The sequence below is a fragment of the Paramisgurnus dabryanus genome, chromosome 3 (genome assembly GCF_030506205.2).
Source record: "Paramisgurnus dabryanus chromosome 3, PD_genome_1.1, whole genome shotgun sequence".
In the NCBI taxonomy this organism is placed as follows: Eukaryota; Metazoa; Chordata; class Actinopteri; order Cypriniformes; family Cobitidae; genus Paramisgurnus; species Paramisgurnus dabryanus.
This window is the reverse complement of record NC_133339.1, coordinates 2,066,889-2,088,865: the sequence shown is the minus strand read 5'-3', so window position 1 is coordinate 2,088,865 and position 21,977 is coordinate 2,066,889. Positions and strand designations below refer to the sequence as shown.

Here is a 21,977-nt window from a genome sequence, read left to right as displayed (position 1 = left end):
TCCCAATGTGTGGTGCGCGCACCCCCAGGGGTAAGCAAGCTGCCACCAGGGGGTGCGCGAGAGGAAAAATGTAATGGGGGTCTGTTTCTTTAAGTGGGATTTTTCCATACAATAAATAAAAAAAATGAACAGTAAACATTTCCTTTGTAATCGCTTTTATTTTAAATAAAAAACTAAAATAAATTGATAGCTTTTATTTTAAATAAAAAACTAAAATTACTTGTTTCATTCATTCCATATATATTATAAATATGCTTAACTGGCTGAAAACAGGGAAACTGTCAAGTGTGGGATGTCTTATGATAAAGTTGTTAGTCACGAAGGAGGAGAGGGACCATGAGAGAGAGACTTTTTTATGGCAAAAATAGAAATAATGAAATGTGACGAGACATGGGCACGTCTAATGCACAGGATACGCGAGCAATGTGTTTTCATGCATGGTAAAGAGACCGCCAATGAATTATATAATAAAATAAATAAATACTTACAAAGACACTGTAGAGAACTTATTAAAAGCTTTCATTTAATTTTGTTTTTAACTTGAGCTGTTATAATGAATCTGCAAACTATTATACACCTTTTGTGCAAACAGTAAAGGCTTTCGTGAATGATGGGTCTGCACATTACGCACGCATCTAGAAGGAGAGGACACTGGTAAACATGAGGAAACTCTCATACATCATCTATTAGCTGACGGCAGTAAGTGTAAGTTTTTTACCATAGTACACTCGAATGGCATCTAAATATCACAGTGGTTAAACGCATACACGGGGGCGAGCATCATCTACACTGAGCGTAGCTGCGTCTGGTCGTAGTTTCAGATGGTGGAAAAAGCGTAAATATTTTTCACAATGTCAGACATAGCTAAGCTCGACGTAGGACTTACAACCGGCCCCTGGTGAATTTTTCGCATGATTAAACATGATGAGTCTTTAAAAACAAATCTTTGTAGGGTTTTTTTTTTTTTTTGAAGTGGGGATTGGGGGTGCTCCAACCGGGTTGGGACATAGAAGGGGGTGCGCAGGAAAAAAAGTTTGGGAACCCCTGACCTAGGAGATCGCCTCAGTCTGCGCAGCGGAGCTGTAGGACTCCCCGGGCTCGCCGAAGAGGCCGGTCTGTGAGACCGGAGCATTCAAGTTGTTCTCGTCTGCGTCCGTCATGTCAGCCAGACACAGCCAAAGGTGGCGATCTTGAGCCACTGTGGTGGACATCGCACGACTGAAGGTCGCGGCCTCCCTCGGAAATCCTTGGTGAGCCTGCAGCAACGTTATTGCGTGCAGGGCCGAAGCCGCCTCTCCGGCATGCCTGATGGGCAGCGTCCGTAACCGGACGACTGTCTACAAACACGGGAGGGAAGGGTTGGGTGGTCCCTCCAGGAACGCACCCCGCTCCACTGAAGGGGTCCCCACCCTTAGCGGCTCCGTTGGTGAGGGAGGTGAGGGGTGAAAGCTGAACGGCCGGACGGCCGCAAATCACGTCAGCTCTTCGTGCCGTCGGGAAAGAAAGGCACAGGAGGAGAGGCCCGAGCAGCTCCGAAGTACCAATCATGTGGGCGGGACGGTTCGGGCGGAGAGGGGTTAACCTTTCCAACTCTACCGTCTCCGCCGCTCGAGCGGGCACGGCCGCCATCTCCGGAACGACTCTGGCTCGGAGGAAAAAATGGACACCCCTCTGATGCTGCAGAAGTGACGGGACCAGAAGGAGGTCCAATGGATTCGGCAGACATCGTAGAACACGACTCTGCAGTCTCCACCGGAGCCTCAACCGGCTGAGGATGAGAAGGCCGGTAGGTGGAGGACGCATCCTCCGTCCTACTCAGCGTAGTGACGCGAAGGGCGCCCTGCGAGCGCTTGACAGCCGCACCATGGCGGCGTCAGCACTGCAAAGGCGCGGACAGCGTTCCCGTAGAAACGACAGTCGTCTCCGCAATCCAAGAGGGTTATGCTCTCACAGAGAGAACAGAAACTTTCCACGAACGCAGCCTCAGAGTGCTCGATGCCTAAGCACGAAGACAGTGCTCGTGACCGTCACTGGAACCCTTATCCTTCTCGCATCCAAGATCGCACGGGCGAAAAGCTATCCTGAAAAGGACGCTGATCTCCGAATATACGAGAGAGTGGCTGTCTTTAAAAAGACACAGAGCTCTCACGTATCACTCTTTTAGGGAAATCACTCTTTAGGTGCTCAGCTGATGATGCGCACAGGGAGAGGCAACGCACACACTAAACTCAAAACAAAAAAGATGCAGAGCCGTGGAATACGGCGAGCGACCGCTGTGTTAGTACTGCTTGTCAATCAACTTCAGCAACCGTTCCCAGAAGAGCAAGTAGCTTCTCAGTAGCAGATAATGCCGGCTTTCGAAGCGAAAAAGCTAATTTCCATAGTTGCACCTGCTGCTTATATAGGCACCTGGCGGGGCGGCGCCAGCATTATGCAAATATCTCAAGGCCAAGTTCATTGGCGTTTTAGTAGTATACGAAGCAGATTGGTCTCTCTAAGCGAGTTCCCAATTCGTCGGTCACGACGTGACGTCGTAGTGACCGACTGAAAGGGAACAAACGTGTTTGAGGCTCACAATATGTCATCACCGCAGCACTCTCATTATTTATCTATGACAAGGTAAATAGACTACAGTTTTACATTCTACGGTATCTTCAATGGAATTTAATGAAATGGAATTTTGCACTATTTAAAACATGGAAAATTGTTTTAGATAATGTTTTGTAGGCCTATACATTTTTTTATAACTAGTCCTACATAATATGCATATTCAAACCAAAGCACTACATGGTTTATCCTCAGTAACTGTAATTGCCACTTGTTTAGTAAAATAATTCACATTGTGTTTTTAGATCAAAGTGTATTATGTGAGTATAAATACTTACCCTGTACTGTCACTGTTATTGGTTCACTGTATTTTGTGTAAACCTGAGGGTTTCCTCTTCCAGCTCTGCACTTGTACTCTCCTCCATCAGAGACTTTTACAGATCTGATTGTTGTAGTTCCTGTAGTTTCATAGTATTCAATGTTTGATGATTTGGTAAAGAAAAACTGCCATCCCGTGGACTGATGAACCTCACAGGTCAGAGTAACTGTGTCTCCAATGAACACAGACGTCTGTGGCTGCACAGTCAGAGTTGGTGTTATATCTGTCAATATAAAATCACTGAGTCGTAACCATTTTTTCCAAAAATATATTTTTTGTTGTAACTGGTAATAATGATCATGTTATAGCAATGTTTATATCATAACCAGATACACTTATGAAAATATTTGTCAGTTTTGTGTTGATTCAGAGTTGCTGTCATTTGAAATCCAACAGCCCAGAGAAACTCACAATTTATTTGTTTTAAAAGCAGAAACAGACAGGTGGACTGTAGGAAAATAATGTAAGTTTTTGTTTTATTAAATTATTATTATATGTATCTTTTCACCTCAATATGAGAGAAACAAGCACCGTAAATGCAGCTATTGGCTGTCTATTGTGTCTTTGTTCCATTAGGTGAGTTGGTGAACAATTCTTCTTTGTTATCCATGGGTAAAATCTGCAGAGGACACTAAACTGAGGTGATGGGGTATTTCTACACATGCCCTTCCCTGCTATCATGTTTACCTGCTTTAAGGGGGGTGATCTGGGATGCATTTACAACTGCTCTTTCTTGACTGACTGTAATCTTTCTTCATGTTTTTATTGTAATCTGAAGGCATTGTTTCCATCTGAAGGGACTGCCCCTTTAAATTACTTTAAATGTAATGCATTTATACTTTAAGTCAAAATTGATGACTGAAGTGCCAAAGCGGTTATACTCTGATTTATACATTGCTTTCTGCAATAAAGACTACAGCTCAATAAAAAACTCAAGTCTCCTGGTCTTTGCTTAAAAAGTTTCCAAAAGGACACAAAGGGAAAACATCAAATAAGGAAATATGGCATTGATTATTATTACTCTGTTTGAAATATGATCCAAAAAGCTCTGTAATTGGATAAAACTGTACCTAATAATTATTTAACATCAAGACATTTAATGCTTTATGTTCTCATTCATGCTCATTAGTGTTTCTCAGCACAGTGTTCAGAGAATGTTAAGGCCGTCAAGGTGCTTTTATTGGGGGGGGTCTTTTGTTGAAGGTGAGTTTATACTAAAGATTTAGGATGTAACTGTAACTACTTGCAGAAGAATATGAGCAGCATCTGAAAGTTTAGGCAGTTGCATCAGGCAATGTTTGTTTATAAATGCAGCTAGTTTATATTTGTAATAATAATAATAATAATGTATTTTATGGATGGGATGTAAGGGACCTTGATTATAAGATAGTGCTGTCCCAAAAAGTATTAAAAAACAATGCAAGTCCTGCAACATGATCTGCATTATGTGTGTTTGATTTCATGTGGCGCAGTGAAAGGAGATCAGCAAAAGACATGAAAATGCTGTAAGAGAGATTCAAAGCATACAGAGCAACATCAATCTATAGAGATGATTGAGACACCAAGCTATTGTCATATCACACAGTACAACTCGTGACTCAAGCTATTACACTGACGACAATGAATATTAGCTGCTAAAAACACAGATGTTTATTGAATCAAAAATGACAGTTGTTATTTTCTTATGGAATATTGCAGTGTTTGTTATAAATAATTGATCTGTGCTGGTCATTATTTGTTTAAAATTCATATGCCCTCATAATCCTTCATCAAAACATTATTTTCCTCTCACTGTTAAAAATCTCTTCTGTTGCTGGTGTGTTGGCCTGAGGGTGGAGTTATAATGATTGGCAGCACTGCAGTCACTTATGCTTAACTGCTAAATAGAGACAGAGCGCAGTTATGCAAATTTGAAAAACACGCCCACCGGGAGGGAAAACAATCCAACCGTCTCCATTGACTTTGTATTCCGAGAGGCTGCCTCCTTGTCATTTTTGGCTTATAACAAAAAACAGAATAATGCCTGAAAGCTGCTGTGTGACAATATGTACAGCTAACAAGCCAAAGAACCCAGAAATAAGTTTTTATAAGCTGTCGAGCCATAAAACTAAGCCTTTTTAGGAGAAAAAAGTGGATCGCCGACTACGTTTCCCCCTAGTGGACGCAGTTTTACTAATAGGAGTACTATGAAAAGTTGCCTGTTTCCACTTTTGCGTCTTTAAACGCTCGTTTTTTTGTTGTTGTTTTTTTTTTAGGTCGACAGCTTATAAAAACTTATTTCTGTTTTTTTTTTGGCTTGTTAGCTGTATACCTTGTCACACAGCAGCTTTTAGGTATTATTCTGTTTTTAAGTTTAATCTGTAAATAAGTTTTTATAAGCTGTCGACCCCAAAAAACTAGCGTTTAAAGACTCAAAAGTGGAAACAGGCAACTTTTCATAGTACTCATATCAGTAGAACTGCGTCCACTAGGGGGAAACATAGTCGGCGATTATTTCTGGGTTCTTTGGCTTGTTAGCTGTACATATTGTCACACAGCAGCTTTTGGGCTTTATTCTGTTTTTTGTTATAAGCCAGAAATGACAAGGAGGCAGCCTCTCGCAATACAAAGTCAGGAGATACAGTTGGATTGCCCCCCCCCCCCGCCCCGGTGGGTGTGGTTTTCAGGTTATGACGCGCTGCGCTCTGTCTCTATGCTGATTTTTGTTCTCTGACAAAATCACCCAAGATTTGATATATTACTCCATCTTTTCAGTGCATAGAATCTGTCTGCATAAGAAACGATAAGGTTACTCACATAACCCTAGTACCCTGAAATAACAGGAAGGAGCATTGCATCAGTAGCTGACGCTATGGGGAAAAGTCCAGTTTTCTATATTAGAGTGAGTTCTGTACTAAATAAAGCAGTGGAAGAAGTGAGTAAATCATCAAAACAGCGTGTGAGTGTTGATCTATGTGTTTCGATAAAATTGTTTATATACATACATCAGCAAGCAACATAATATAAACTGGCGACGAGTTGTGTATTCCTGAAGACTTTTCTCTGCATCGGCGAGAGAAGTGCCGGTGTTGGTTAAGTTTGGAAAACAAAAAGAACAACCACGCTAAAACGACACCTTGCTAGTGAGCTGGTGTAGCTGTTAAGAGTTGATTCCGAAGAGTCTAACGTTACAGTGCAAGCCAAAAGAGACAGACACATCATGGCTGGAATATTTGGACATATGGATCCCTTTGATGAGACCAGTGAGCAATGGACAACGTACTTTGAACGTTTTGAACATTACGTCCTAGCTAATGAGATTAGGGATGCAAAGAAAGTGCTGGTGCTATTAAGTGTGCTGGGATCGAAAACGTATGGACTACTTCGAAGTTTGGTTGCTCCCGACAAGCCTGGGGAGATGGACTATGAAGATATTGGGAGAGCGTTGCTCATTTCGCTCCAAAGCCACTCGTAATTGCGAAGAGATTCCGGTTTCACATGCGAAATCAGGGAGAAGGAGAAACCGTGTCACAGTATGTTGCGGTATTGAAAAGACTTTCGGAACATTGTGAGTTTGGTGCTTACTTGGAAGATGCACTAAGGGACAGATTTGTTTGTGGACTTAAAAGTGAAACCGTACAGAATAGGGCCTTTTGACGGAGAAAGATCTCACGTTTCAGAAAGCAGTTGATTACGCTGTATCGGCGGAGACAGCAGCGTGTGACGTGCAGCAGTTAAGTGGCTCGCTTAAAGTGAACGCGTGTTTTCTCAAAAATGCTGGCATTGTGGGAAAACTAATCATAATGATGAAGCATGCTGGTACAAAGATCGTGACTGTCATCAGTGTGGGAGGAAAGGCCACACAAGGCGTATGTGTAAGAGCATAGGCAAGAACGGTCGTAAACGAGAATGGAAACCTGAACAGAGAGGTAATGCAAGTAAGCACAGTGTGAAAGGTAGAAAGAAGAAAATTTTTCATGTTGAGACAAGAGAAATTCAAAGTGAGGAAAATAAATCTGACACTGACTGTGAGTTGGGTGCTATGCTATGTCACAAAAAGGGAAATATTCACAAATCTCACTGCCTGTTATAAATGGAAAGAAAATGGAGATGGAATTGGATACAGGGGCTGCTGTGTCTTTGATCCCTTGGGAACAATATAGAAGCACGCTGGGCCAACTACCACTGATATAATGCTTAAAACCTCTTGAAAAGCACCCTCACTCTGGCCCAAACCATGAAAATACATACTTTCACTAAAAGGGCTGTTTTTACTAAACCATTTAGAGTATAAGCACTGTGGTATCATTAGATAGAAGACACTTTGAGCTTCTTTTTCCAGGTTTCCAGGAAGTTATATTTCACATTTGAAGGCAATAGTTCCAAAAATTAGGTTCTTGCAAGAGTTTTGTAAGACTAGTGCCTTTTCTAAGTGCCAGTCAGCCCCAAAATAAAAGTCTTTTGTTTACATGCATAAACGTTCGTTCTTCTTATTGTTTATTCTTATGTAAGCGTATAAAATGCTGTTTCCACACCAGGAAATAAAAAGTCACACAAAGATCGTTGGATTCGTTATCTAATTGGCTACACGTTCTGTCTATCAAAATTTTCCATAAAGTCATTGGAGGAATAAGCGAGTCAGATGACTTCACGATATTTGACAGCGTTGTTTGGATATTATGTATTATACTCCCGCCTTCTTTTAGAAACAAAGTTTGACCGCTGGTTTTGAACACGAGTGTAATCTCATATTGAAGTGTTCTGATGTAAATAATCCTCAGATTGTATATTATATTCTATAAGACTTGCATGTGAAGTCTGATGTAAACAATGGACAATATATCTATATTTCACGGATTATACGCATTTGTGGTGTGATGAGCCTCTGCGATGAGCCTCCAGGTGTTCCTGCTTTGGTCGACCGGTGGGAGTGGCTAGGAGACTCATTGTTTCGGCTGCTAATGAATTCCACCTGTGTCTTTGGTTTAAAAGGAAGTGTGTGAGTGGAAAAGAGGAGTGAATTTCAAAGAAAAGCCTAATATAATTTGTGTGCAGGAAACATGGCTAGTGCCTAGGCTGGATTTTGTAATAAAGGGGTATCATTCTATAAGAAGGGATAGAGAAGTAGGTAAAGGAGGAGGGGTTGTAATATTTATACAAAGGGGACTTCAGTATAGACAGATTAAAACAGGAAAAGATTTGGAGTATATAATCACAGAAGTAAGGTCAAGTGAAGATAAGGTGACCATTATAAACTTTTATAATCCATGTAAGCAAATAGAGATTAGACATCTGGAGGATATTTGGAAGGATTTGACAGGGAGAATTGTTTGTTGTGGGGATTTTAATGCACATAGTACATTATGGGGAGAGAGGGATGGTGTTAATGGAAATGTAATTGAAGAATTTATGGAAGAGAAAGAGTTAGTATGTCTGAATGATGGGTCTGGAACCAGAATAGATGTGACAAGGGGTATAGAGACAGCAATAGATCTCACTATTGTCACTAAAACACTTGCAGTTAAATGTACTTGGGAGGTGTTGAGAGAAAATACAGTAGGAAGTGATCACTATCCTATTAGAATTCAGATAGGAGTGGAATTAAGAAAGGAATATGAAGTAAGAGAAGAGAGATGGATTTTGGATAAAGCAGATTGGGATAAGTATAGAGAAGTTAGTGATGAATTATTGACATCTATTGATAATAATCATGAAGTCGAAAGATTATGTTGTGAAATTAGCAATGGTATAATTGTTGCAGCAGGTGATTCTATTCCAAAAACTAAGCCTAAGACGTTAAATAAAATAGTACCATGGTGGTCGAAAGAATGTAAGGAAGTAATAAAAGATAGAAATAAAGCGTTTAAAGAATTAAAGAGAACACATAATTACCAGAATTTAGTTCGATATAAAAGATCTCAAGCAATGGTCAGGAAAACTATAAGACAGGTGAAAAAAGATTACTGGAAACAGTTCTGTGATTCAATTGGTCGAACAACTCCAGTGGAGAGAATTTGGAATATGATTAAAAAAATGAAAGGGAATGGAAGGGAATATGGATATCCAATGCTGATTGAGGGGCAAAGAATCATCACTAGTAGTAAGGAAAAAGCAGAGGTTATGGCAAAAACATTAGCCAAGGTGCACAGCACAGAAAATTTACACTATGAAGAAAAGAGAGGTAGAGAAGAAACAGTTAAAAAATATCAATATGTGTTTGACAATGAGGATAGTGTTGAAGGGGTACTGGATGTATTATTTACAAAATTTGAACTCAGTAATGCATTGAGGAAATTAGGTAAATCATCTCCAGGGAAAGATAAAATCTGTTATTCCATGTTGGAAAACTTAAGTGATAAGGGGAAGGATGTGTTGTTGAATATGTATAATAAAGTGTGGATAAGTAATTGCATTCCTAGAACCTGGAAGGAATCTATAATCATTCCAATTAGGAAACCTGGGAAAGATCCTCAAAAAGCGAATAACTACAGGCCGATTGCTTTAACATCTCAGATGGGGAAAACTATGGAGAGGATGATCAATGACAGGCTTACATATTGGATGGAACATAAAGGTCTAATGCAAAAATATCAAAGTGGTTTCAGGAAAGGTAGAGGTACCATGGACCCCATTGTATACCTAGAAGATACAATAAGGAAGGCGCAGGTGAATAAAGAATCTGTAGTGGCAGTATTTTTTGATATCGAGAAAGCGTATGACATGTTGTGGAAAGATGGTATGCTAATTAAGTTAAGAATATTGGGAATAAAGGGAAGGATGCTCCAGTGGATAAAAGGGTTTTTATCTGACAGAACAATACAAGTTAAAGTAAATGGAGAACTAAGTAAAAGCTACAGTGTGGAAAATGGTGTCCCACAAGGAAGCATTATCAGTCCACTATTATTTTCAATAATGATTGATGATATCTTTCAGGATATACAAAATTCAGTTGGGGTAGCGTTGTATGCAGATGACGGAGCAATGTGGAAAAAGGGAAGAAATATAGAATTTGTACGGGATAAGATGCAGCAGGCAGTAAACAAAGTCCAAGAATGGGCCTGTCAATGGGGTTTTAGGTTCTCTATAGACAAAACAAAGACGTTATTCTTCTCTAGGAAGAAAATAAGTATGAATGTAAAAATCAAGTTATCTGGAATAGAATTAGAACGAGTAGAAGCTTATAAATATTTAGGTATGTGGTTTGATAAAAAACTGACTTGGACAATGCATATTCAAAAAATTATAGACAAATGTAAGAGAGTATTGAATGTGATGAGATGTCTCCGTGGAGTAGAATGGGGTGCAAGTAGAACTGCTTTGAAATCCATTTATACAGGGCTGATGAGATCGGTATTGGACTATGGGTGTATAGTGTATGGGTCAGCTGCCAAAACATCATTAAAAAAGTTAGATGTAATTCAAAATCAAGGTTTGAAGCTATGCTGTGGGGCAATTAAGACCACTCCAGTAGCAGCAGTTCAGGTTGAGATGGGGGAGATGCCTCTCCATCTCAGAAGAGACCAATTGTCTCTTGTATACTGGGCGAATTTGAGGGGTCATGGTGACAAACATTTGAGTCAGTCAGTTCTATGGCAATGTCAAGAAAGAGAGAATGACTTAATTAAAAGTTTTGGATGGACAATAAGGCAGAAGGTAGTAATAATGGGAATTAGTGCACTTAAAATAAGCCCTTCAGTAGTTTACCCAGGGGTTCCTCCTTGGTTTTTGGCAGAGGTACCAGTTGATTTAGGCTTATTGGAGGAAAAAGAGGATAATGAAGTGGATCAGTACAAGGTACAGAGATACATTTCAAGGAAATATAAAGGAGGAATTATTATATATACTGATGCTTCTAAGAAGACTGATACGAAAATGGGAATTGCGTATGTTATCCCTCAATTAAACATTCAAGTTGCAAAAAGAATTAGTGATGATTTGGCAGTATATACAGCAGAACTGTTAGCAATATGGCTGGCCTTGATGTGGGTAGAGAGCAACAGACCTAAGCAAGCGGTGATTGCCTCAGACTCCAGTTCAGCTTTGACAAGCCTTAAGTTTCTTCACTCTGAGACAAGGCAGGACATAGTGTATGAAATAATGCAACTAGCGAACAATCTGATTAAGTCTGGTATTAGTACTACATTTATATGGGTACCAGCTCATATAGGTGTAGGAGGTAATGAACTGGCAGATATGTGTGCAAAGAAAGCAGCAGAACTACCTGATATAGAGGTGAATGTTGAGTACAGTAAAGCTGAAGTCAAAACTATAATTAAAGCTAAAACAAAAGAAAAATGGCAGTTTATGTGGGATAATGAACAGTCTGGGAGACACCTGTATAAATTCCAAAGAGAAGTGGGGAAGTACAAGAATACATGCAGAAATAAGCAAGAAGAAGATGTGTTGTCTAGAATGAGGCTAGGACATACAGGATTAAATGGAACATTATTTATAATGAAAAAGCATGTTGATGGAATGTGTGAATATTGCAATAGTCAAGAGACCATAGAGCATGTAATTATGTATTGTCCTAAATACCATCAAGCCAGACAAAGATTGATCTCACAACTTAATGAGAGCCAGATGACATTAAATTTACAGCTTTTATTGCAAAGAGGATCAGAGAACATTTGCTTTCAATTTTTGTTTCCTTTCTTGAAGATAACTGGGTTATTTAAAAGGATTTAAGTAAGTGTGGGTTGACCTCTTGATCCACACTCCAGTCCAGATGGTGGCGGTAATGCTCCAAAAAGCTGGTTGCAATCCGCCATTCAAAATCATAAGAAGAAGAAGAAGAAGAAGAAAAGAGGAGTGATTGCCTTTGTGAGGATGTCCTGAGTTTGGTGCTCCTGGGTTAAGTTGTTTTGTTTTCTTTAGTATGTGATTTTGTTTTGGTTCTTTCTGATATTTTTACATCTTTTATCAGAAAGATGTTGCAGTAATTTTGTTGATTATTTTATTGTTTAATCTTACTTTTTCTATCTATGTTAAATAAAACATTTAATTACCCTTACCAACCACCTAGTCCTCCTCTTATTTGTCGCGGCTCTGAGCCAGTCGTGACAAATATGGGGGCTCGTCCGACCGTTTGTTAATCTTGTAGTTTGGAAAATTTGTTGTTTGGTTATCTGATAAATATATTTTTTAACTTAATTAATTTGAGAAAAAAAAGTTTTGTGATAGCATTCGTTAGGAGAAGAATGGAGGATGTAGTGGTTGGTTTGGGTGATTTGATAATTGCTTGCAGGAGTTTAAATTGGTAAGTACGGCTAATTTTTGTTAACAACTGAAGTATTTGTGAATAAGCTTTTCCCTGGTTAGGTTTAGTGGGATTTCCTTAACGGGAAGTTTCAATTTTTTTATTTTAGTTTGTTGTTTTTGTGCGGTGAAAGAAGTTAGAGCGTTTGTCTCGGGAACACCTCCGTGTTTTGTTGTAGTGACTCGGAAATTGGTTACTATAGCAAACACTGGTTTAGAGTGTTTAAAACCCCGCTGCAAGTAACTGTACGAAGATTAGGTATGAGTTTAGATAGTTTTGAAATTTAGTTAGGGGGATTTGCTTATTCCAAATTCTTGTTTTGTAGTAGCCGTATATATTTTTTTTCACGATGTCCTCAAAAACTCAGGAATTTATTAGTGCACCATCCGAAACCTTGTTAGATGAGTTGACTAGGGATCAACTATTAGAAATTGCCGAACACTATCAAATTGATCTAACAAATCAAGATAAACGTGTGAAAGAGGGTATTAAATCCTTAGTAAAGGCAGATTTAATTGGTCGTAAGGTGTTGACCTTTCAAGTCTTGGAAGACACGTTACCTTTTGGTAATGTGTTAGCACAAACGCAGTTAACATTTGAGCAACAAAAACAGTTGTTATTAATTCAAACCGATATACAAGCGAAGCAGTTAGAAGTTCAAAATCGTATTGAACTTTCTAAAGTTCAAGTGCAACAGCAACAAATTGAACTTGAGCGTTATCGGTTGGATTTAATAAGAGATGGAAAGATTGCTGGTACAGGCGATTCAGAACATGTTTCAGGTTCAGTTAGGTCTGATACGGTGAATAATATAAGACTGGTTCCTAAGTTTGAAGAAAAAGAAGTTGAAAGGTTTTTTCTGTTGTTTGAACGAGTTGCGGATGCACGAAGTTGGCCAAATGATGAGCGCATTTTGTTGTTGCAGTCTGTTTTGACAGGAAAGGCACAAGAGGCATATTCTTCACTAAGTGTGGAAGATGCGTCTAGGTATCAAACAGTGAAAGCGGCAGTGTTAAGGGCTTATGAGCTTGTACCAGAAGCCTATCGACAAAAATTCAGGTCTTGGAATAAGAAGGAAAATCAGACACATGTTGATTTTGTACACGATATCATGGTCTATTTTAATCGTTGGTGTGTGGCATCCGATGTAAAATCTCTCGACGATTTAAAATAATTAATTGTTCTTGAACAATTTAAAAATACCATTTCAGATCGTGTTGCAGTCTACTTAAATGAACGCAAACCTGATTCAGCGTATGAGGCGGCCGTTATGGCTGATGAGTTCACATTGACTCATAAAACTAGTTTTACTTCTAGACCTGATGAAAACTTTCGAAAAGAACCTTGGCGAAAGCAAAGTAAGTTTTCTAAATTTACACGCGAGTTACCTGGCAAACAATTACACAGCTCTGAGGAAGGAAAAGACAGGGCAAATCAGTGTAATTATTGTCATGGGTTTGGTCACTGGAAGAACGAGTGTCCAATATTGAAGACAAAACTGGACAGTTCTAAAGTGAATGTGAAATTTGGTTCTTCTGTAAGGCCTGTTGCATTGGCTATAACTCCCTCAACAGTGAATAATGTGCAGAAAGATTGTTCGCCATGTGTTTCACCTTTTGCACCATTCATTACACAGGGTTCTGTTAGAATGGTAGATTCCACAAAAACCGTACCAGTTAAGATATTACGTGATACAGGATCGTCAGAAACCTTTGTGTTAGAATCGGTATTACCTTTCTCAACTGATTCTTATACTGGAAGTAATGTGTTAATTAAAGGCATTGGTTTAAATGTTATGTCTGTACCACTTCATAAGATTATGTTGTATTCTGAGTTGATCCAGGGAGAAGTGGAAGTGGCTGTTCGTCCCTGCTTGCCTGTGGAAGGAGTACACATAGTTTTGGGGAATGACTTGGCTGGTGATCGTGTTTGGCGAGATGTTTCACCACATGTAGTGGTTACACCATCGCCGGTTATTTTGAAACCAGATTGTAATGACAATTTGATTTCTTCAAGTGTGTTACCATCTTGTGTAATAACACGTTCTATGAGTAAAACACAAGTTGAATCTATTAAGCCGGTGAGTAAAATGCTGGATATCCCTTCAATTTTGTCTGTGTCACGTGAGGAATTGATTGAAAAACAGAGAGCTGATTTAATTCTGACTGAATTATTTGACCAAGTTGTCTCGCATGACACAATTGTAAATCTTTCGTCTGGGTATTATGTAGACAAAGGATTGTTAGTTAGGAAGTGGACACCACAGGGAGAGTTTGCAATTGGTGATGAAATGATACAATTTGTAATTCCCCAATCTCTTCGGCAGCTAGTGTTACAGACCGCACATGACATGTCTGGCCATATGGGTGTGAAAAAAACATATCAGTTAATTTTGAAAAGGTTTTTTTGGCCCAAATTGAAGCGTGATGTGTCTAAATACATTAAATGTTGTCACACATGTCAGCTTACTGGAAAACCCAACCAGTCTTTGAAACCGGCTCCTCTTTATCCAATTCCAGCCATTAGTCAACCGTTTGAGTACCTAATCATAGATTGTGTCGGGCCATTGCCTAAGTCAAAAACGGGTAATGAATATTTGCTGACGGTCATGTGCCAAGTAACTAGATATCCCGCTGTATATCCTTTGCGTTCTATAACAGCTAAGCAAGTTATAAAAGCACTGACTCAGTTTATTTCAGTTTTTGGAATACCGCGAATTATTCAATCTGATCAGGGAAGTAATTTTACTTCTAATGTATTTACTCAAGTGTTGAAACAACTCCATATTCAACATAATCTTTCCAGTGCTTCTCATGCACAAAGTCAGGGAGCACTGGAGAGATTCCATCAAACGTTGAAGTCTTTGTTGAGGGCGTACTGCGTCCAAATGGGTATGAACTGGGAGACTGGTCTACCTTGGTTAATGATGGCAGCTCGGGAAGCTGCGCAAGAAAGTACTGGATTCAGTCCGAACGACCTTGTTTTTGGTCATGATGTGCGAACTCCGTTAACTGTTTTATCGGCAGACTGGGAAAAATCCGATCCCCCGAAAAATGTTTTGTCTTACGTTAATGATTTTCGTAGACGAATTTATGAGGCAAGCCAGTTGGCAAAGGCATCGTTGAATAAAGCACAAGATCGAATGAAACAATTGTTCGAATCGCCGAACCGAGTTGCGTTCCTTTCAGCCGGGAGACCAGGTGTTGGTGTTGTTGCCTATTGTTGGATCTCCTTTTCAGGCAAAGTTTCTTGGACCATATACGGTTGCGCGCCAGATTTCTGATCTGAATTATATAATTAATACGCCAGATCGAAGAAAAAAGACGAAAGTTTGTCACGTGAACTTGTTGAAACCTTATTATGCTTGTAAGGATTTCAATGCGTCAAATGATATTGGACCTGATTCTTTTGTTAAACCTGTTCTGTTGGCAGATTCTTCTGTTAACAAGGACCATCTAAAATTTGGTTTTACTCAAAATCTGGTAAGTGGGGAGGAAGATGAAATATATCCTGGAGATTGTGTTCTTCAAGGTCGTCTTCGAAATTCGGAAGCGTTGAGTTCTATGCGTAACCGGCTTAACCATCTAACGGATGTACAGTGTAATGATATGATTAATTTGATTAATGAGTATTCTACACTGTTTTCCGATACTCCTTCTTGTACAAATTTGATTGAGCATGACATTGACGTCGGAGATTCGAGTCCTATTCGTCAGCGATATTATAGAGTGTCTGAAAATAAGAAAAAACATCTGGATAAGGAAATCGAGTATATGTTGGAAAATAACATTGCTGAACCTTCATTCTCTAGTTGGGCATCTCCATCTTTGCTTGTGAATAAACCTGACAAGTCGTTTAGGTTCTGTACAGATTACAGAAAGCTAAATGCCATAACGAAGCCTGATTGTTTTCCACTGCCTCGAATCGAGGATTGTGTTGATCAGATAGGAAACGCAAGATTTGTAAGCAAGTTTGATCTTCTTAAAGGTTACTGGCAGGTGCCTTTAACTGCCAGAGCTCGAGAGGTTTCTGCTTTTATAACGCCTTCCGGATTATATTCATATAAAGTGATGAGTTTCGGATTGAGAAATGCCCCTGCAACGTTTCAACGTTTAATGAATCGAGTAACATCTGGATTGAAGGGCTGCACTGTATATCTGGACGACGTTGTCGTTTTTAGTGAAACTTGGGGGGAACATTTGGTTCAGATTCGAGCGTTGCTTGACCGTTTTGTATGGGCCAATTTAACTGTTAACTTGATGAAGTGTGACTTTGCAAAAGCTACCGTCACCTATCTGGGGAAGGTGGTTGGGCAAGGACAAGTACGCCCCGTTCGTGCAAAGGTAGAGGCGATAGATGACTATCCTACTCCTACTACAAAGAAAGAGCTAATGCGGTTTTTGGGGATGGTAGGATTTTATCGTAGCCTAGAAATCTAGACGCACCCTAGCGGCCGCAAAATATATTTGCTGCCAGGGTTTAGTCTAGGCACTCACAATACACTTAACAGCTCCAAAAACCAAAATTTGGTCAGGCCAATCACATCGTGTGTAGCGTCTGTGGGGCGGGCTTAACATGATGACGACAGAGCTGCAACGGTTCCTACTTGAAAACTTCGTTCTTCGTTGCTCTGATTGGTCATAGCGCTATCCTATTGCGTGCATTGCCCCTTGCATTGAGCCGTTTGTGTGAAGAGTTGCCAGACCTTACATCTTGATGTAGGTCTGGCTAACCAGGCTAATTTTATCGCTGTTTTTGCAGAAATTTTTCTACAGTGGCAGTGCCTCTGACAAATTTGCTGAGGGGAGGAGCAGTATTTCGCTGGACTCCGCTGTGTCAGAAATCATTTGAAAGTGTTAAGATGCTTCTGACAGAAGCCCCTGTGTTGGCAGCTCCGAGGTTTGATCAAGCATTTAAGTTACAAGTTGATGCCAGTAATTTGGGTGCTGGTGCTGTATTGTTGCAAAACTCTGATGACATTGACCATCCTATCGCGTTCTTCTCTAGGAAATTTAATAAATACCAGCTTAATTATTCTGTGATAGAGAAGGAAGCTCTTGCTTTAATTTGGGCTCTACAACACTTTGATGTGTATGTTGGATCGTCAGTGGGACCATTAGTGGTCTATACGGATCACAATCCTTTAGTTTTCTTGCACTCCTTACAAAACCCTAATCAAAGACTGATGAGATGGTGTTTATTTCTTCAGAGTTACCTGTTGGATATACGTCATATTAAAGGTTCCGAGAATGTGACTGCGGATGCTTTGTCCCGTGTTCATGTGGTTTAGGACTTTAAAGTTTGTAATTTCTCTTTCTCTTTCTGTTTCTGTCTTAATATTGCTTCCTAGGCGCCAGGTTGCTGAGAGGAAGAGATGGGGAAAGGAGTGAAAAACAACTTTGATACCAACTGTCGTTTAAACTACTACAAATTTGGATTGTGGGATTTGTGTTTTTCTTTATTAAGACTCTGTGGTCTTTTTTAGGGGGGGGGGGTGTGATGAGCCTCTGCGATGAGCCTCCAGGTGTTCCTGCTTTGGTCGACCGGTGGGAGTGGCTAGGAGACTCATTGTTTCGGCTGCTAATGAATTCCACCTGTGTCTTTGGTTTAAAAGGAAGTGTGTGAGTGGAAAAGAGGAGTGATTGCCTTTGTGAGGATGTCCTGAGTTTGGTGCTCCTGGGTTAAGTTGTTTTGTTTTCTTTAGTATGTGATTTTGTTTTGGTTCTTTCTGATATTTTTACATCTTTTATCAGAAAGATGTTGCAGTAATTTTGTTGATTATTTTATTGTTTAATCTTACTTTTTCTATCTATGTTAAATAAAACATTTAATTACCCTTACCAACCACCTAGTCCTCCTCTTATTTGTCGCGGCTCTGAGCCAGTCGTGACAGTGGACAAAAATGGTCATTGGATGTATTTCGTTGGAGAGTTTTTATGGGTTATTCACACATCTGAAACAGGCTGGATTCGACTTGCGAGCATTATACCAATACAAAGGTAAGAAGTCCAGTTTATATTTTGCATGTTGTCATCTGGACTTCTGTAACAAAATACTACATTTAAGATGCTAGAGCATATGTATCTCAAAACAGAGACCATACACTGATGCTAAACCCGTAGACCTTTTAAACGATGTAATAGTTATGTTAATATTATTATTGTTTGTAGACTGTAGGCTATATAGATATTGTTAGCAGCGTTAAAAAAAACTGAAGTCTTTCCGCTCCCGAGCTAGTACGCATCGAGAGGTTAAGACATACACTGGAGAGCCTTTGTCACCTGAATGGGTCATCAAAGTGCAAGTAAGGTTAAACAAGAAATGTGCTGAATTGCCTTTGTATGTAGTAAAAGTGGATGCACCCGTACTGTTTGGTAGAGAGTGGCTGAAAGTAATTAAACTGAATTGGAAAGATTTAAAGACTGTGCATGCAATGAAGGGAATTAAAGCCACATTGACAATCAGACCAAACAGTGTACCAAAATTCTCAAACCTTACATAGTCTGGTCTAGTAGTTTCTCTTGTAAACTATCTTTTGGAACAGCTGATTTGCAAAAGATAGTATAGGCCAGAGTTTGCCAACATTATATATTTAGGGGGACATTTTGCAAATATTACAGGTAGGCCTAATACATTAATAATATATATATATTAATACTATATTCTAAAACATAAAAGATGATGGAAGCATGGTGTTTTAAGAGATTAGTTCATAGTTATTAGTTATAGTTTATACGTTTTTTTTTAACAAACTTTAATATGCTGTATACTTTGTAATGCACTGTAAGTCGCTTTGGATAAAAGCCTCAATATTTTCATAAAAATATAAAAATAACAGTATTTAATCTGTACTTAAGTACATTTTACAACATCCCAGCAAACACAGAACGTTCCCCTAACGTTAGTTTTTGGTTATATTTTGGTTATTTTTTTTTGGGAACCAAATAATAACGTTCTGGGAACGTTCTTTTTAGGTTTTATTTTTTGCAACCATAAAATAACGTTCCCATAACGTTGCAGGGTGGTTATTTTTAAATAACCTAAAAATAACTTATACAGAACGTTATTTTTTGGTTATTTTTTGGTTATTTTTTTGGAACCATAAAATAACGTTCCCATAACGTTGCAGGGTGGTTATTTTTAAAATAGCCTAAAAATAACTTATACAGAACGTTTTTTTTTGTTATTTTTTGGGAACCATAAAATAACGTTCCCATAACGTTGCAGGGTGGTTATTTTTAAAATAACCTAAAAATAACTTATACAGAACGTTATTTTTTGGTTATTTTTGGGAACCATAAAATAACGTTCCCATAACGTTGCAGGGTGGTTATTTTTAAAATAACCTAAAAATAACTTATACCTAACGTTCTCTAATGGTTATTTTTTGGTTATTATTTTGGAACCATAAAATAACGTTCCCATAACGTTGCAGGGTGGTTATTTTAAAAATAACCTAAAAATAACTTATACAGAACGTTATTTTTTGGTTATTTTTTGGTTATTTTTTGGGAACCATAAAATAACGTTCCCATAACGTTGCAGGGTGGTTATTTTTAAAATAACCTTAAAATAACTTATACCTAACGTTCTCTAATGGTTATTTTTTGGTTATGTTTTTTTTTAGGAAATTAAGTAAAAGCATATTAAATCCATTATTTCTGAAGTGAGCACGTCTGTTATGCGCGTGCTCCTCTGCACGCGCTTAACTCGCTCTCTTTACGAGCACCCGCTTTCTCTTGTACGCGAATTCGCATAATTTAAATAATAACGGTCGTTAGCGGTTTTCTTTCCTCAGAGACATACATTATATTAGCGTTTCTTTTTTCTCTTTCTTTCTTTCTTAAGTAACTTAAATATGTGAGAAAAAATGTATATATGAGTGATTTCCGATCGATTTGAGGAGAATATGAGGATAATATGATGTTAGAAACTTTTTATTGTCGAATAAACGAATAGCCGCCTAACTGTGGTAAGATCTTTCTACCTAAAGTGAATGAAATGTTTATTTATTTGGCATTTGGTTTTTACTTCAGAGTCTAACATTATTTAAGCGATTTATTTTCTTTCTTCATTAGTAACTTTAATATGTGAAAACGAAAATATATTTTAATGATTTCCATGAAGGAGAATGTGATGTTAGAAGCTTTTGATTGTTGTAAAAACTGAGAGCTATTCTGCTAACGTTAAACTGATTTGTTAACCTGAAGTGAATGAAATGCTTATGTATTTGTTGTCAATAGGTTTTACCTCAGTCTAACATTTATTCTAGCGGTTTATTTTCTTTCTTCATTTAGTAACTTATATGTGAGAACTAATATATATTTTAGTGATTCCCGTCTATATGAAAAGAGGATGTTTTTGATTATTGTAAAAATGGAGAGGCGGCTAACTGATGTGGTAAGATTTTTTGATCCAAAGTAAATTAAATGTTTATTCATTTTCAATAAATATCTGTTATAAGTCTTCTTTATTGTGTTGAAGTCATTTATATATTTGATAAAATACAATGCTATCTAAATTCAATGTGTGGTGGGTTGAGTTTTTTTTATTTAAAATAACCTGTGTTATTCATCTAATGTTTCAATAGACATTTTTTCAGTAATAAAATAATTTAATTGTTATAAATATTGTTATTAATATATTGGTTTATTCTTTTTTATATGGAAATGTGTTTAACTTATTTTGGATAGATATGATAGAAAAAACACAACATGGAATGTACCAATAGACGTGCCATACTTCACTGCAGCTAGAATCTTGAGCTCTGCGCGCTCTTTCAGTGCGTGCACGGAGCCGCGGCAACGCGCACTGTCCTGTAGATCATTAAACTGTTTTTGTTCCATGTCAACTGTGCATACTCCCAGCAAAAATGTTTGGTTCCCAAAACGTTCTCCTAACGTTAGAATAACATTCCCATAACGTTAGATTTTGGTTCCCATAATGTTATTTTTTTAAGGTTTGTTTTTGGTTAGCCAGGAAAGTTTTCTTTACGAAAATAGAACGTTATTTTTAGATTAGTTTAACGTTCCCCTAACGTTATTCTAACGTTATAATAACGTTAGGAGAACGTTAGTTTTAGGTTAGTTTAAAGTTTTTCTAACGTTATTCTAACCTAAAACTAACGTTCTCCTAACGTTATTATAACGTTATCATAACGTTAATCTAACCTAAAAATAACGTTCTATTTCTGTAAAGAAAACTTTCCTGGCTAACCAAAAACAAACCTAAAAAAATAACGTTATGGGAACCAAAAACTAACGTTAGGGGAACGTTTTTAGAACCAAAAACTAACGTTAGGAAAACGTTTTGGGAACCAAAAATTGTTAGCTGGGATATGACACTCTTAACCCAATGCAGGGTTTCTAAATTGATGCTTATATATTTTAGTCAAGGAACCTAATGTCAAGTACTGTAGTTGGGTAGTGCAACACTTATCTAAATATGACATAACCAGAGTTGGGTATAACGCGTTACTATGTAACGCATTACTGTACTCTAATTACTTTTCCTGATAACGCAGTAACGTAACGCTTTACATTTTAAATGTATGTAATTTGATTACAGTTACCAATGACAACAAAATTAAGTTACTAGCGTTACAAATTAAGTGTTGAAAAATTAATTAAAATGTATTTTAAAATGACGTTTTGCCGTTGCTCAGCAATGTCTGTTAACGAGCATGCTCGCAGAGTCTGTTAACGAGCTTGCGCGCAGCGTCAGTTAACGAGCATGTGCATAATCCCTTGTCAAAAAATCCTATTAGAATTTCATAGAATCTTGTAGGATTCTAAAGGATTCTTAAAATCCTAT

At 38.3% G+C, this 21,977-nt stretch overlaps 2 protein-coding genes across 2 annotated transcripts in view; both read right to left on the bottom strand.

The window, feature by feature from the left end:
* Positions 1-21,977, bottom strand: part of LOC135733733 (Fc receptor-like protein 5) — a gene marked incomplete at its 5' end in the record, with an annotated part of 237,936 nt that overhangs the window by 121,801 nt on the left and 94,158 nt on the right. The gene's annotated exons all lie outside the window — the stretch shown is intronic.
* The window catches only part of LOC135733734 (Fc receptor-like protein 5), a 57,839-nt gene that overhangs the window by 23,391 nt on the left and 12,471 nt on the right, over positions 1-21,977 (bottom strand). Inside the window, exon 3 of the mRNA XM_065252526.1 lies at positions 2,886-3,149. Coding sequence (XP_065108598.1) covers positions 2,886-3,149 — 264 coding nt within the window. The remainder of the gene's footprint in view (positions 1-2,885; positions 3,150-21,977) is intronic.